The following is a 14,791-nucleotide window of genomic DNA, read 5'->3' on the forward strand; positions in this document are numbered from 1 at the left end:
AATTTTTATTTGGAAATTGTATAGTGGTTTTAATTTAAAACATTTACTTGGTTAATTGTTTTTAAAATGCAGCCCAGTGTGTCTTATATCTTTTGTGTCTCAGATTGTTTTTTGTGAATTATTAACTAATCATGAATGCTGCTGCTGCTGCTAAGTTGCTTCAGTCGTGTCCAACTCTGTGCGACCCCATAGACGGCAGCCCACCAGGCTCCGCCATCCCTGGGATTCTCCAGGCAAGAATACTGGAGTGGGTTGCCATTTCCTTCTCCAGTGATCATGAATGCTGTGCAGTGCTAAAACTTAATCATCAAAATTGCTAAAATTTTATAATTTTAGATATTGGTTTTATATTTTATGGCTATGGATTATAATTTAAAATACCCGAATTAATTAGTAGCAACATTTGTCACTGTTGTTTAGAAGTATAATCATTACTATTTTGATATATAGATGTTCGAATCCCACATTCTCTTCTGTGAGGGGGAGAAAGTGACCTACTTTTGAGCAATGAGTGGTGGTTAGAAACTCTTTAAAAAACTAGTCAGTTTATTTTTCTTGTTTTAAGCCAGAAAGTCAACAAACCCTCTCTTCTAGCATAATATTCAGTAGTATGCTACTTCTCCACATCACAAAATTCTCCTGTAAGTAATTCTAACATTTTTCATCATCTCAATACCAAGAAAAATTAATAGAATCAGAGTCTATAATGAAGGAGTAGTGATTAAGCACTATAAGGACATTTTTAATGTCTACATTGTGCCACCTCTCCTTTGTTGTATAAATATAGCTTTCTCTCATCCATCCAACCTGTAAGCCCTGCTGTTTTAGCTTGGGATAAACCACTCAGAAAGTCATTTTGTTTGAGACTGCCAATATGATGCTATTTTATTCCATTTTTTAACCATTATTTGAAGGACATCAATAAAGTTGTAGATTCGATCTTGCTACGAACCAGTGTTTCTTAAGCTGCCAAACACATCACTGTGAATATATTTTAATACTTCTCGTAAACATACCAAAAAGCTTGTAAATTTTTCTTTTCATATTTAGAAATTTTAGGTTAATATAAGAGACTTTGTGTGGAGAAAAAAATCTGTTGTTATAATATCTCAGCATTCTCCTTCGGGCTGTCAGTGTTAACAACCATTGTCTCATTAATCTAAATTTCAGCTTATTTTAAACACCTGTCTTTATTCAATAATTATAAATGTTGTGCTTATGCTTGGGAAACAGGGAATTGGCTTCTTGATAATGGCTGTCATATTTTTTGTAGCTATGTTTCTGTCACATATGAATTCAGGAATATTTATAACAGCAGAAAGCCATTGAAAGTATATTCCCTGTCTTTAGGTACATAGCCAAAAATCCCAGTATATTGTGAGCTAATGGTGTGATTAGGGCTTCCCTGGTGGCTCAGTGGTAAAGAATCCTCCTACAGATGCCGGAAGCACTGGTTCAGTCCCTGGGTCAGGAAGATCCCCTGGAGAAGGAAATGACAACCTACTCCATTATTCTTGCCTGGGAAATCCCATGGACCAAGGAGCCTATCAGGCTACAGTCCAGGGGGTCTCAAAGAGTCGAATATGACTAAGCAACTAAACAACAGCAACAATACTGTGATTATGATATTCTAATATTTGAAAACCCTAAATAATTATTCCAATTATATTTGAGGGTAAGAGACTTTATAGGCTCATTTCAACTACATATTCCTATTTTGGGTAGAGAACAACAATCTCTTGAGAAATATTGCACCCCTGATACATCTTGTGAGATTGAATTTTAAAAGGAGAATCTAGGTCACAGTTTCAACATTGGCATTGTAAGGCCCCAGCTTTCTGACATATTAAGCAAGAGGTTTTGACTAATCTCTAGAATTCTTTCCATTTGGGGAATTCTATGATTCTAGAATTCATTTTATGTCTTCATGAGACATATAGACAGTAATATGGTAAGATAGTACTATAAGCATTTTAGCTAAGATTATAGCATATGATTCTATTCTCTCAATTGGTTCTTTTGATTCTTTTGTCTAAGATTTATTGAAAACTATTATCACTAGCCCCAAGGTAATATACTCACTTTTATGCAGTGCAAGATTAAAAGCAGTTTAAGATTAAGAATTACTTTTAGTCTGATCATTCTCTTTGCTTAATTCACAAGAGCTTCAAGTTCCATAGCCACCCCTCCTATCCCAACTGTTGCCACTCCAGATGTACCCCCAACCTAGAGCAATTTTAATCCTGAGCTGTGTGAGAATAAATAGAATCTACATGTTCAAGTTGAGTTTTCTTTTTACTTATACACAGTAGTTCAAGAGTGTGCACGTATGCAAGGTCAGTTGTGTCTGACTCTTTGCGACACCCATGACTGTAGCCTGCCAGCCTCTTCTGTCCATGCAATTTTCCCAGCAAGACTGTTGTAGTGGGTTACCATTGCCCTCTCTAGGGGATCTTCCTGACCCAGGGATCAAACCTGCATCTCCTGTATTGCAGGCGAATTCTTTACCACTGTGCCATCTGGGAATCCCACTTCTGGAGTAATAACATCAAATTGATATCAAGCTGCAAATGATATTTTGGTCATCAATTTTAAATCATAAGTGATTATCCTCATCTCATGACAATATTTTGTTCTCAAATACAAATGTACATTCTGTATATGTACAGAATGTGGTGTAATTTCAGGGATTAAAAAGTTGATTTCTATTGGAGATTGGAATGGGGGCCATATTTAATCAGTGTATTTGGAACCTCATACAAGTTTAGTGTTTCTCAATCTTATTTTTCATGATCACTCTTCTTGTTCAATTGCTCAGTCATGTCTGACTCTTTGCAAACCCATGGACTGCAGCATGCCAGGCTTCCCTGTCCTTCACTATCTCCCAGAGTTTGTTCACCTCATGTCCATTGAGTCAGTGATGCCATCCAACCATCTCACCCCTTTGTTGCCCCCTTCTCCTGCCCTCAATCTTTCCCAACATCATGATCTTTTCCATGTCTTTTCTGAGTTGGCTCTTTGCATCAGGTGGCCAAAGTATTGGAGTTTCAGCTTTAGCGTGAGTCCTTCCAATGAATATTCAGGATTGATTTCCTTTAGGGTTGACTGGTTTGATGTCCTTGCTGTTCAAGGGACTCTCAAGAGTCTTCTCCAGCACCACACACTCTTCTTAAGGTAGGCTGTTTAGATATGTTTTTCCTAATAGGTCCCCAGTGAAGTATTATTACAAATACTCTATATAATCTATTTATGTACTATGTATGTATGCATTTTACCTAAAAGCATAGATTTTTTTTCCCTACTTTCCAATTTCAGATTTTACCTCCTTTAAGAATGCATGGCTTCTTCTCTGTAAAACAATCAGGTAGATGAATTAAATAGCATCTTATTTCTCCTAACTGGCCTAAAATTTTAACTCTCAGTTACTTTTATGGAGAACGCAATGGCACCCCACTCCAGTACTCTTGCCTGGAAAATCCCATGAACAGAGGAGCCTGGTAGGCTGCAGTCCATGGGGTCGCTAAGAGTCAGACACGACTGAGCGACTTCACTTTCACTTTTCACTTTCATGCATTGGAGAAGGAAATGGCAACCCACTCCAGTGTTCTTGCCTGGAGAATCCCAGGGATGGCGGAGCCTGGTGGGCTGCCGTCTGTGGGGTTGCACAGAGTCGGACACACTGACGCGACTTATCAGCAGCTGCAGCAGTTACTTTTGAAAGAGGATAATGACTTTAGTCTTAGATTTCATGTGTGACGTGTGTATTTGTGTTGAATTTGTAATAGAGAAATATTAGCATATTCACAGATCAGAACAACTAATAATGCAGTAAAAACAGCTCTTCAACTCTTTAGTATCTACTGGGTCTTCAAACAGTTTTACTGAAATTTTAATGGAGTTTGCTGATTTGATACACAGAAGACAGTTTTAGCTAATGGACAAGAGATTATCCATTTTTAGTATCTTTCTGTAGACATTTCTATTTTAGTTTTGAGCCTCTGCCAGGAAATCTTTTTAGATTTCCACAACCTGCCTGTTTGGGTAGACATCTCCAGTATCATTTTATGGGTAACAGAAGCGAGCTGATAAAAGTTGTGAGACTACTTGAGGACAGAGGGTTAGACCCTGTGTCCCTTGCTATCAATAAGCTGTTTGTTTCACAAATAAGTATATCCCACGTCTTTAAAATGGTCAGTGCAGTTTCACACACTAGTAGTTTAAGACACTACCAGTGCAGTTTCAGATCTGCCAGCCTAAATTATTATTTTAAGTTTTGTTTTGAATTTTGTCCCCAGTTCCTTTATCTTGGGCTTCCCAGGTTGCTCAGTGGTAAAAAAAAATCCACCTGCAATGCAAGAGATGCGGGTTTAAATCCCTGGGTTGGGAAGATACCCTGGAGGAGGTAATAGCAACCCTACTGCAGTATTCTTGCCTGGGAAATCCCATGGACAGAGGAGCTTGGCAGGCTGTTGTACATGGGGTTGCAAAGAGTTGGACACTACTGGGCACATGTGCTTGCTTACGCTTCCTTTATCTTCTTACTGTCTTTGTGGAGTTATAGTATAAAACCACTCAGGAAAGTTACAAAGATAATTGGAGCCAAAATGTTTACCAGATTTTGCAAGAAATTAATATGGATAGGTCTTTTGCAGCAGGTAGAAATTTATTCTCAACTCTTACCCAGACAAAACCATAATTAACATCACACATAAAAAATCAAACTTATGCCTTTCCATCTCTTCTACTTCTTTTTAGCTTTTGCTCAAATCTGCCATCGATCTTTGGATTATTTTATTTTTGAAGACATATTAGGAAAGAGGATTTTTTAATTTAATGCAACCCTTATTTGCATATTGTGATCTTTCAAAATCCTATGTAAAAAATAAAGCTGGTTCTCGAATGTTTCTTATCATGCTCAATGATCACTGCTGTGTATTCAGTCATGCCCAAATGTTTGTGACCCTATGGACTGTAGCTCGCCAGGCTCCTCTGTCCATGGGATTTTCCCAGCAAGAATACTGGAGTGGGTTACCATTTCCTCCTCCAGGGGATCTTCTCCACCCAGGGATCAAACCTAGATCTCCTGCACCTCTAGATGGATTAGAGTTGGCATTGGCAGTTGGATTCTTGACCACTGACCCTCATTATTAGTTATCTACTTTGTATACAGTAGTGTATACATGTCAACCCCAATCTCCTTAGAGTTATTTTTATTTCCAGTATTAGAATTACAACTTCTCTGGGTTAGAAAAGACCTACAAGGTGTTATGACCCAACCTCCTCCTCGCTATGTGTGCAGCTTCCTTGGTGTTTCTGCCAACTGTTTCTGTAGTCTTGATAGGAATTCTGCTCAACTCACTACTTTCTAGAAAGGACATTTTCTTCAAGTTTCTCTCTACCTCTCTCTAGGTCTCTCACCATTTTAATGTAAAACACAGACTAACACACGCATACACCTACAAAACCAAATATGTGACTTAAAAGTGCATCAAAAGTGTAAATCACTCAGTTGTGTCCAACTCTTTTTGACTGTATAGATTGAAGCCTGCCAGGCTCCTCTGTCCATGGGATTCTCCAGGTAAGAATACTGGAGTGGGTTGCTGTGCCTTACTCCAGGGGATCTTCCCAACCTGGGGATTGAACCCATGTCTCCATCATCTCCTGCTCTTCAGGAGGTTTCTTTACTACTGAGCCACCAAGGAAGCTCTGATGGCTTTAAACCACATGTATTTATTGTCCTACAGTTCTGGAGGTCAGAAGTCCTGATCTACTTCACCAGGTTAACAACAAGGTGTGGACGGGGCCACATTGCCTTTGGAAACTCTACAGGACAATCTGGTTGCTGGCCTTTTACAGCTTCTACTGTGGTGTTCCTCGCAGTCCTTGGCACATGGTTCCTTCCACCATCTTCAGAGCCATTCCCATACCATTTTGCTTCGGTGGTGACATTGCTTTTTTTTCCCCCCCCCACCCACTTAAAACACTTGTTTTCACTGAATGCCCATGGATAATCTAGGATACTGTCCTTTATCAGAGTCCCTTTTTCCATACAGGGTAAGTTTCAGGTTGCAGAGATGGACTATCTGGGTATCTTTGGGACCATTTTGCTACCTACCACAATGAACAAGGTCAAGTTGTGTCTGTCCCAATCTCAATCCCTTCCCTTTCCATGAAAGTGACCACTCTCCTCCCAACTTTTACAGTCCTCACTTCCTAATGTTTTATAATGGCTTTTTTACTGAATGTATAGCTCCAGACTTGATAGTTCAGTCTTTCCCTTTAAAAAACATTGTCTTCTCCTTATGGGTTTGTGAAGTCTCTTTCCAAAATTTATTCTTTCATTTTCATATTCTTAGAGTTTGTCTCTTGCAAAAGCCAAGACATTTATTTGCCCTGCCGAGTCCCCACAGTGCAAACTTTGCAGTTTACACCCTGTAGGGGCAGCTCATCATGTTTCTCTGGCCTTGGCATCTTGTACAAACCCGCAACAGGATCCAAACAGCATAATCAGATTCAGTTTCTAGACCTATAGGTGGCATGTTATTCTTGGACAGACACATGATATCTGGCTGTCTCACTTTTTTGTGTGATGTTAGCAGCCTTTGGTGAAGCAAGAGAAAGTGTTAGTCCCTCAGTCGCGCCCAACTCTTTGTGACCCCATGGACTGTAGCCTGCCAGGCTCCTCTGTCCATGGGATTCTCCAGGCAGGAATACTGGAGTGGGTAGCCCTTCCCTTTTCCAGGGGATCTTCCCAACCCAGGGATCAAACCCGGGTCTTCTGCATTGCAGGTGGATTGTTTACCGTCTGAGCCACCAGGGAAGCCCAGCAGTCATTGGAACTCTTTCCCTAAATCCATGGTGATTTGTATTGTAACCTTTCTTTTTTCATTCTGTAGTGGAGATTCTTTCTCTTACAAAGAGATTCTTTCTCTTGCTTGGTTACCAGTGTCACAGAGTGAATGTGGAAAAAAAGGATAAATGCTTGATTATTTTTACTTAAAATTTACAAGTTTTCAAGATAAGGAATCAGCACTCTTATCTTTTTTAAATGTCATTATAAAAACATGTATTAAACAGATTCAATGGATTTCAATCAGTTGCAATTATAATTCTTTTTAAATTGTCCCACTAGGGTCAGTGAGAACCTCTTCAGGTCAGTGTATGGAATCTTTTGTGAATGACTTAGTAGTTGTAGATACTCTCCTTCCTAGTTATCATGACAAGATGTTCTATGTGTGTGTGTGTGCTAAGTCACTTCAGTTGTGTCTGAGTCTTTGCAACCTTATAGACTGTAGCCCACCAGGCTCCTCTGTCCATGGTGTTCTCCAGGCAAGAATACTGGAGTGGGTTGCCATGCCCTCCTCCAGGGGATCTTTCCTACCCAGGGATTTTACTCACGTCTTTTATGTTTCCTGCATTGGCAGGCAGGTTCTTTACCACTGGCACCACCTGGGAAGCCCAAGGTGTTCCATATTCATGCTTAATATTTCCTGGCTGGGACTTGGAATTTGATTACAGCTTGGGTGCCAGTGGTACCCATTACTACATTCCTAGGTTGGCCATCCTTCCTGAATCTTTTCAGTGGGCAGAGCTAGGAACACAGACACACACATACACTATAATTCTGATAGTGTGTGTGTGTGTGTGTGTGTGTGTGTGTGTGTGTATGTTTTTTGGATATCTTGTCACTTCGTGTTTTTGGTAAGTGTTGTCTGTGGTTTTAGTTTTGCCATCTAGTTGCTCTGTTCTGTTATGTGTAGATTTGGAGAGATTAAAAGTGTTTGGTGCCACAACTATCAACTTGCTGGAATACAGTTTACTGATTTTTAATCAAAACTTTATAATTGGCACCTTTTTGAAAACTTTTAAGTCTTAACTGGGTTAATCAAGAGTCATTTTTCCATGGTGGGCAACACAGTTTCTTCAATGTCTCAGCTGGTTAACTGAGATCACTTCATTAGACTCCTTACAATTGTATATAAAAATTTGGAGACATAAATTTGCTTTTAGAAAATAGACTTTTGCTCACTTCTCTTTTTCATCATACTGCATTTGATTGCTTCGGTGATTAGAGAGAGAGTCATGTTGGCTGAGCCCTTACTGCCCCTCTTCATCTAGGCAGCTTACAAACTAAAGAAAATCAACACCTATGTTCCACAGAAAAGGTGGCTGAGTATCGGTTTATAATGTGTATCAGGCTTGACTCTGAATATGCTTCATCTGTGTCTAATATTCAATTCCATCCTCAAAATAAGATTTGGCATCATTGAGAAAATATTGCCAAGAATGAGCTACAAATCCTGAAGACAGTTTCCAAATAGAACGTGGGCATTTGGCTGTACCTAATGCCACAGTAATGGATAATTTTACCATTGAGAAGGACAGTGTTCTGTTCCAGATAAGATGTAAAAATAAAAATCTGCTTTTGCCGTGGCTCTAAGTCTCAGTGGATTTTGCAGCTATTAGTATAAGGATATTTAGCTGTCTTCCAAAGTAAATGATCTGAGTTAGATATGTCCCTTTACGGTCCCACTTCATGGAGGAAAATACTGGAATTTAACAAAAGGTATCTATTTTATTATTAGATGTTGGAACTTAAAATATGGGTGAGGCTATATATATCATTTGAACTCTGGTTGTCTTTTGGAATCTTGATTATTTTAGAATACCATTTGTCTTATTGTCTATTTGACTGATGCAACCCACTCCAGTATTCTCGCCTGGAAAATCCCATGGACGGAGGAGCCTGGTAGGCTGCAGTCCATGGGGTCTCGGAGAGTCAGACACGACTGAGCGACTTCACTTTCACTTTTCACTTTCATGCATTGGAGAAGGAAATGGCAGCCCACTCCAGTGTTCTTGCCTGGAGAATCCCAGGGGCAGCGGAGCCTGGTGGGCTGCCGTCTATGGGGTTGCACAGAGTCGGACACGACTGAAGCGATTTAGCAGCAGCAGCAGCAGCAGCAACTCTGATTTGACCATAGAATCACCTAGATTTTAAAAAATACTAATGTCCTGCATGCTGCTCCAGTTTTCTTATTTAATGGGTCTGGGCTTGAACCCAGAAATCCTAGGTTTATTTTTTCTTAGCAGTTCACTCTGTGCTTTTAATGTTCAGCTTTCCCCTCTCTGATTAGTTCATAAACCCATGGTTTCCATTATTAAGTTTAGTTGGTTCCCATCAGCACAAATACTGGGACAATTTCCTTTAAAACATAAAGTTAAAAAAAAAAGTACCAACAACCAAATTAAATAAAGTAATGCCAGTTCTATTGAGCTTGGCATAAATGTATAAATTTAGCCCCAAGAATAAAACGGAGACTAAAGCCACAGAGCCAGAACTTGAACTAGGATCCCTAATGGAGATTAATATTTTCTTCAGCAGTCTGCCAGCTGAATCATGGTCTAATTAAATAGTTCAGATTTAGTGAGTTTGCATTTAAAATATTAGCAGATCTGAGAATGGGTTAAGCTAAAATGAGTTAGAATCTTTTCTGTAAATGGGAAGTTAAATTATCATAGTAATTTGATTAAATCATTTTTAAATCTCTCAAGCTAAATCACCGCCTTTAAAGAATAGTTTGAAGTCTTAATTGCTGTTTGTGAGCATATCTCTCTGCTATTTGTCCTCGCCTCATTTCCTGTGACATTCTATAATATATCTCCTGCTGGGCAAGAGCAGTGGGGAAGGCAAGACTTGGGGTGGGGGCTGAGGTGACCGTACAGCTGACTCCAAGCATTTAAAGATCTGCCATGTCGAAGAAGAAAATGTATCCTGTACGGTTTCAGTAGTTAGAACTAGGACCGAAGGATGGAAGTTGGAGACAGATTTGGGAAAATATGAAAAAGACATTTCTAACAATTAGTTCTGTTCCTTGTTAAGTAGAAAGCTGTCCATGCAACTGGCAATGTCATCGTTAGAAATGTGGACAAGATTTTTGATGAAGATGGAAAGTTGAGTGAGATGAGCTCAGAGGACAATTTCAACTCTTTTTTTTTTTTTTTTTTAAAGGCAATGTCATGTCCAGTGTTATAAATTCTGGCAACATACTTTGATTCAAAGACACCTGAGTTTAATCCTACTCTGACACTTACTAGTGCTGCCACCTGCCTCACAGGGCTGTTGGGAGATGAGTGAGTTAAAGTTCATAAAGTGCTTATCAGAGGCCACACCCGAAAACAAGTATTTAAGAAATGGTTTAGTTATTATATTTTTCTGCTTTTTTTCAATTTTTTAAATTTTTTGGCTGCTTCTTGCAGCATGTGGGATCTTAGTTCCCTGACTGAGGATCAAACCCATGTCTCCTGCATTGGGAGAATGGAGTCTTAATCACTGGACCACCAGGGAAGTCCCCTAAAACTCTTTTAAAGAAATCTGTTGTTAACAACAGTCAGTTCATCAATGATGTGATGAAACAATTTTAAAATGGCAATGTAAAAATCAAAACAAAACGGTAAAGAAAATACCTAGAAGTTTTAAAAGCATTTACTGGTTATAGCCATCAATCTTTTAATTACCTTGCCGTAATTCTTTTTCATCATATGTTTAGCTACTTGATTTTAAATTACATTTCCTCTCTCTTTTTGGGCATGTGATCTGATATTTGAATTATATGAAAGATTAGGCTAACTACATATATCTCAGAGCTCTGCATTCTCAGAGAACTAGAATTATTAAACATGAAGAACCCCCCAAAGACTCCATTATGTGTAATTAACAGATAAACTGTCATCAGAATCAATAAAACGTGCTAAATGATTCAAACTTGTATATAATTAAGTGTCTGTTTTAGAGCTAGAGCTGTAACTTTTATTTTTTTCCTGCACATCTCACATTTCTCGCAAGAGTAATTGTGGCAACCCTGTTAACCCTTTCCTTGCTTGATTGAATTAGATTTTTAAATTAGTCACTTACGGGCAAAGTTCACCTTCACAAATGTGAAAAGCGTTTCAGAATTCATTAAAGACTTCATGTGTTTTTCTGTAGAGAAGCAGACTAGGTAAGGATGCTTGAATGAATTGTTAAGAGAACACTAAAAATTCTGGAAAAATGAGCAGTTTATTGTGATTTGTGTATAGTTTACAATGGAACATAGTGTTAGGTTCAATGTATTTTCATGGGTTCCTTACAGTTTTGGTTATCAACTTCTTTTTTCCCCTTTTGGGAAATATGGGCTTTTTGAGCACAAGATCTGAATTTTAGACAATATTACCTCCATGGCACTTAGGATAATTTTTTAACAGATGGCCTTTTATAATTATTGAATGAATGAATAAACATATGAATGAAATAATGAATAAAACAGCCAAGACTATATTCTGTTAAAGTCTTCTCTTGCTCAGTCTCCAGAGGGAAAAACCCACTTTTGAAATAATGGATTTTTGTAGTAATTCCCACGTCCTGAGTCAGCATTGGAAATTATCTATTGCAGCGAAATTTAGAAAAATAAAATAGAGGTTTTGGAAATCCCCAAGCAATTCACAGCATAGAGAAGTTCAAGAATAAGACTTAAGTTTCACAATTCGAATTGCCATGTTTTTAATTATTGTTAACATTGTTGTGTATCTTCTTGGCTTTGTTTGTAGACTCCATGCACATAGAAGATGTCGAAGCCGTTCAGAAGCTTCAGGATGTCTTACATGAGGCTCTGCAGGATTATGAGGCCGGCCAGCACATGGAAGACCCTCGCAGGGCTGGCAAGATGCTGATGACGCTGCCGCTTCTGAGGCAGACCTCCACCAAGGCTGTGCAGCATTTCTACAACATCAAACTGGAAGGCAAAGTCCCCATGCACAAACTTTTTTTGGAAATGCTGGAGGCCAAGGTCTGACTAAAGGCTTCCCAGGGCCATCCTATCCTGCACGCTGAAAAAGGGAAAATAAACCCAAGAGTGATGTCAAAGAAACTTAAGAGTTTAGTTAACAACGTCAAAAATCAACTAAGACTGCACTGATGATTTAGCAGCAAGACTATGAAGCAGCTTTCAGATTTCCCCGTATCTTCCTGATGAGTTTCTTCCTACCTTGATCTCATCTTTTCTCTGTATCTTTTCTCACTTTCTTTTCCTCGTTTTTTTCCTCCCTCCCTAGTCTTCCTCTTCTTCCTTCTTTCCTTCCTTCTCCTGTATCCCTTGTCCCTCCTGTTCTTATTCTTCCACTTTCTTTTAAACTTTAATATCTCTAGTTGTAAGAACATTTTCCTTCCTTTCTTTTTCTTTCCCTCCCTCCCTTCTTCCTTCTTACTTTTCTCCCTTCCTTCCTTCTTTCCTTCCTTCCTTCTGCTGCTGAACTTTTAAAAGAGGTCTCTAATTGGAGAGCTATGGAAGCCAGCCCTGCCAAAGGATGGAGATCCATAATATGGATACCAGTGAACTTCTTGTGAACCGTAACGTCCCCAATGACTAAGGAATCAAAGAGACAGAACCAACGTACCTAAAAGTACAGTGCAACACACACAAATTGACTGAGTGCAGTATTAGATTCCACGGGAGCAGCCTCTAATTAGATGACTTAAGCAACGTTGCATCGGCTGCTTCTTACCATTGCTTTTCCATCTAAATCAGTTACAGCCATTTGATTCCTTAATTGTTTTTTCAAGTCTTCCAGGTATTTGTTAGTTTAGCTACTATGTAACTTTTTCAGGGAATAGTTTAAGCTTTATTCATTCATGCAATACTAAAGAGAAATAAGAATACTGCAATTTTGTGCTGGCTTTGAACAATTATGAACAATAATGAAGGACAAATGAATCCTGAAGGAAGATTTTTAAAAAAATGTTTCGTTTTCTTCTTACAAATGGAGATTTTTTTGTACCAGCTTTACCACTTTTCAGCCATTTGTTAATATGGGAATTTAACTTACTCAAGCAATAGTTGAAAGGAAGGTGCATACTATCACGGATGCAATTTATGTTGTGTGCCAGTCTGGTCCCAAACATCAGTTTCTTAACATGAGCTCCAGTTTACCTAAATGTTCACTTGACACAAAGGATTAGATTACACCTGCAGTGACTCGGAGTGGTCGCTGCACATGGAATACAGATCCATAGCGTGATCAGGAGTGCACCTCTCTCCCTGAGAGGTCCAGTTGCCATAGGATTTCTAGCTGCCACGGTGGTTAGGAATGAAATACTGCCTGTTTGCAAAGTTACAGACTTTATCCCTGAAGGAGCTGTGAGCCAGTATTCACTTAAGAGGCAATAAGGCAAATGCCAGGATTTGGAAAAAAAAAAAAATCATCAAAGACAGCAGACGCCTGACCAAATTCTAAAACCCAGTCTCTATGAGTTGATTCATTTAGGAATGTTTGTTAAAATTAATCTGCAGTTTTTACCAAGAGCTAAACCAATCTATGTGCTTTTCAACCAGTATTGTCACAGCAAGAAAGTCAGTCAGGTTCCAGACTGTTAAGAGGTGTAATCTAATGAAGAAATCAATTAGATGCCCCCGAAATCTACAATCGCCGAATAACCAGTAAACAGTAACCTCCATCAAATGCTATACCAATGGACCAGTGTTAGTAGCTGCTCCCTGTATTATGTGAACAGTCTTATTCTATGTACACAGATGTAATTAAAATTGTAATCCTAACAAACAAAAGAAATGTAGTTCAGCTTTTCAATGTTTCATGTTTGCTGTGCTTTTCTGAATTTTATGTTGCATTCAAAGACTGTTGTCTTGTTCTTCTTGTGGTGTTTGGATTCTTGTGGTGTGTGCTTTTAGACACAGGGTAGAATTAGAGACAATATTGGATGTACAATTCCTCAGGAGACTACAGTAGTATATTCTATTCCTTACCATTAATAAGGTTCTTCCTAATAATAATTAAGAGATTGAAACTCCAAACAAGTATTCATTACAAACAGATACACATCAGAATCATAATAATATTTTCAAAACAAGGAATAATTTCTCTATTGGTTTATTATAGAATACCAATGTATAGCTTAGAAATAAAACTTTGAATATTTCAAGAATATAGATAAGTCTAATTTTTAAATGCTGTATATATGGCTTCCACTCAATCATCTCTCAGATGTTGTTATTAACTCGCTCTGTGTTGTTGCAAAACTTTTTTGGTGCGGACACGTTTCCAAAACTATTGCTACTTTGTGTGCTTTAAACAAAATACCTTGGGTTGATGTTTCATCAGCCTAGTGCTAGGAATACTGTGTATCTATCATTAGCTATATGGGACTATATCGTAGATTGTGGTTTCTCAGTAGAGAAGTGACTGTAGTGTGATTCTAGATAAATCATCATTAGCAATTCATTCAGATGGTCAATAACTTGAAATTTATAGCTGTGATAGGAGTTCAGAAATTGGCACATCCCTTGAAAAAATAACAATGGAAAATACAACTCCTGGGAAAAAAGGTGCTGATTCTATAAGATTATTTATATATGTAAGTGTTTAAAAAGATTATTTTCCAGAAAGTTTGTGCAGGGTTTAAGTTACTACTATTCAACCACACTATCTATATAAATAAAATATATACAATATATACATTGTTTTCACTGTATCACATTAAAGTACTTGGGCTTCAGAAGTAAAAGCCAACCAACTGAAAACATGAGAGGGAGAGATGTAAAAAGAACGAAGTACAATTTTTAGTTTTCAGTTCAATTGACTCTCCGCATTACAAAAGAACAAGTATCTCACAAATAGGAAACACAACTAAAATTTAGATCTAAAAGAATTGCACGGGCTTTAGGGTAAACGCTTCATCTTAAACCTCGCTGGAGGTAAGTTTTTTCAAGTTTCAAGCAAGACCATTTACTTAATGTGAAGT

The 14,791-nt window shown here is 38.3% G+C and overlaps 1 protein-coding gene across 16 annotated transcripts in view; it reads left to right on the forward strand.

Moving 5' to 3' along the window:
- ESRRG (estrogen related receptor gamma) overlaps positions 1–13,602 on the forward strand; it is a 682,819-nt gene extending 669,217 nt beyond the window's left edge. For all 16 annotated transcript variants that reach the window (XM_081484976.1, XM_081484983.1, XM_081484982.1 and 13 more), the window contains one exon: positions 11,587–13,602. In XM_081484976.1, the coding sequence (XP_081341102.1) occupies positions 11,587–11,831 (245 nt within the window). In that variant the 3' untranslated portion in view covers positions 11,832–13,602. The remainder of the gene's footprint in view (positions 1–11,586) is intronic.
- Positions 13,603–14,791: the final 1,189 nt, after the last annotated feature.

The sequence above is a fragment of the Giraffa tippelskirchi genome, chromosome 5 (genome assembly GCF_054371585.1).
Source record: "Giraffa tippelskirchi isolate mGirTip1 chromosome 5, T2T-mGirTip1v1.2.pri, whole genome shotgun sequence".
NCBI lineage: Eukaryota > Metazoa > Chordata > Mammalia > Artiodactyla > Giraffidae > Giraffa > Giraffa tippelskirchi.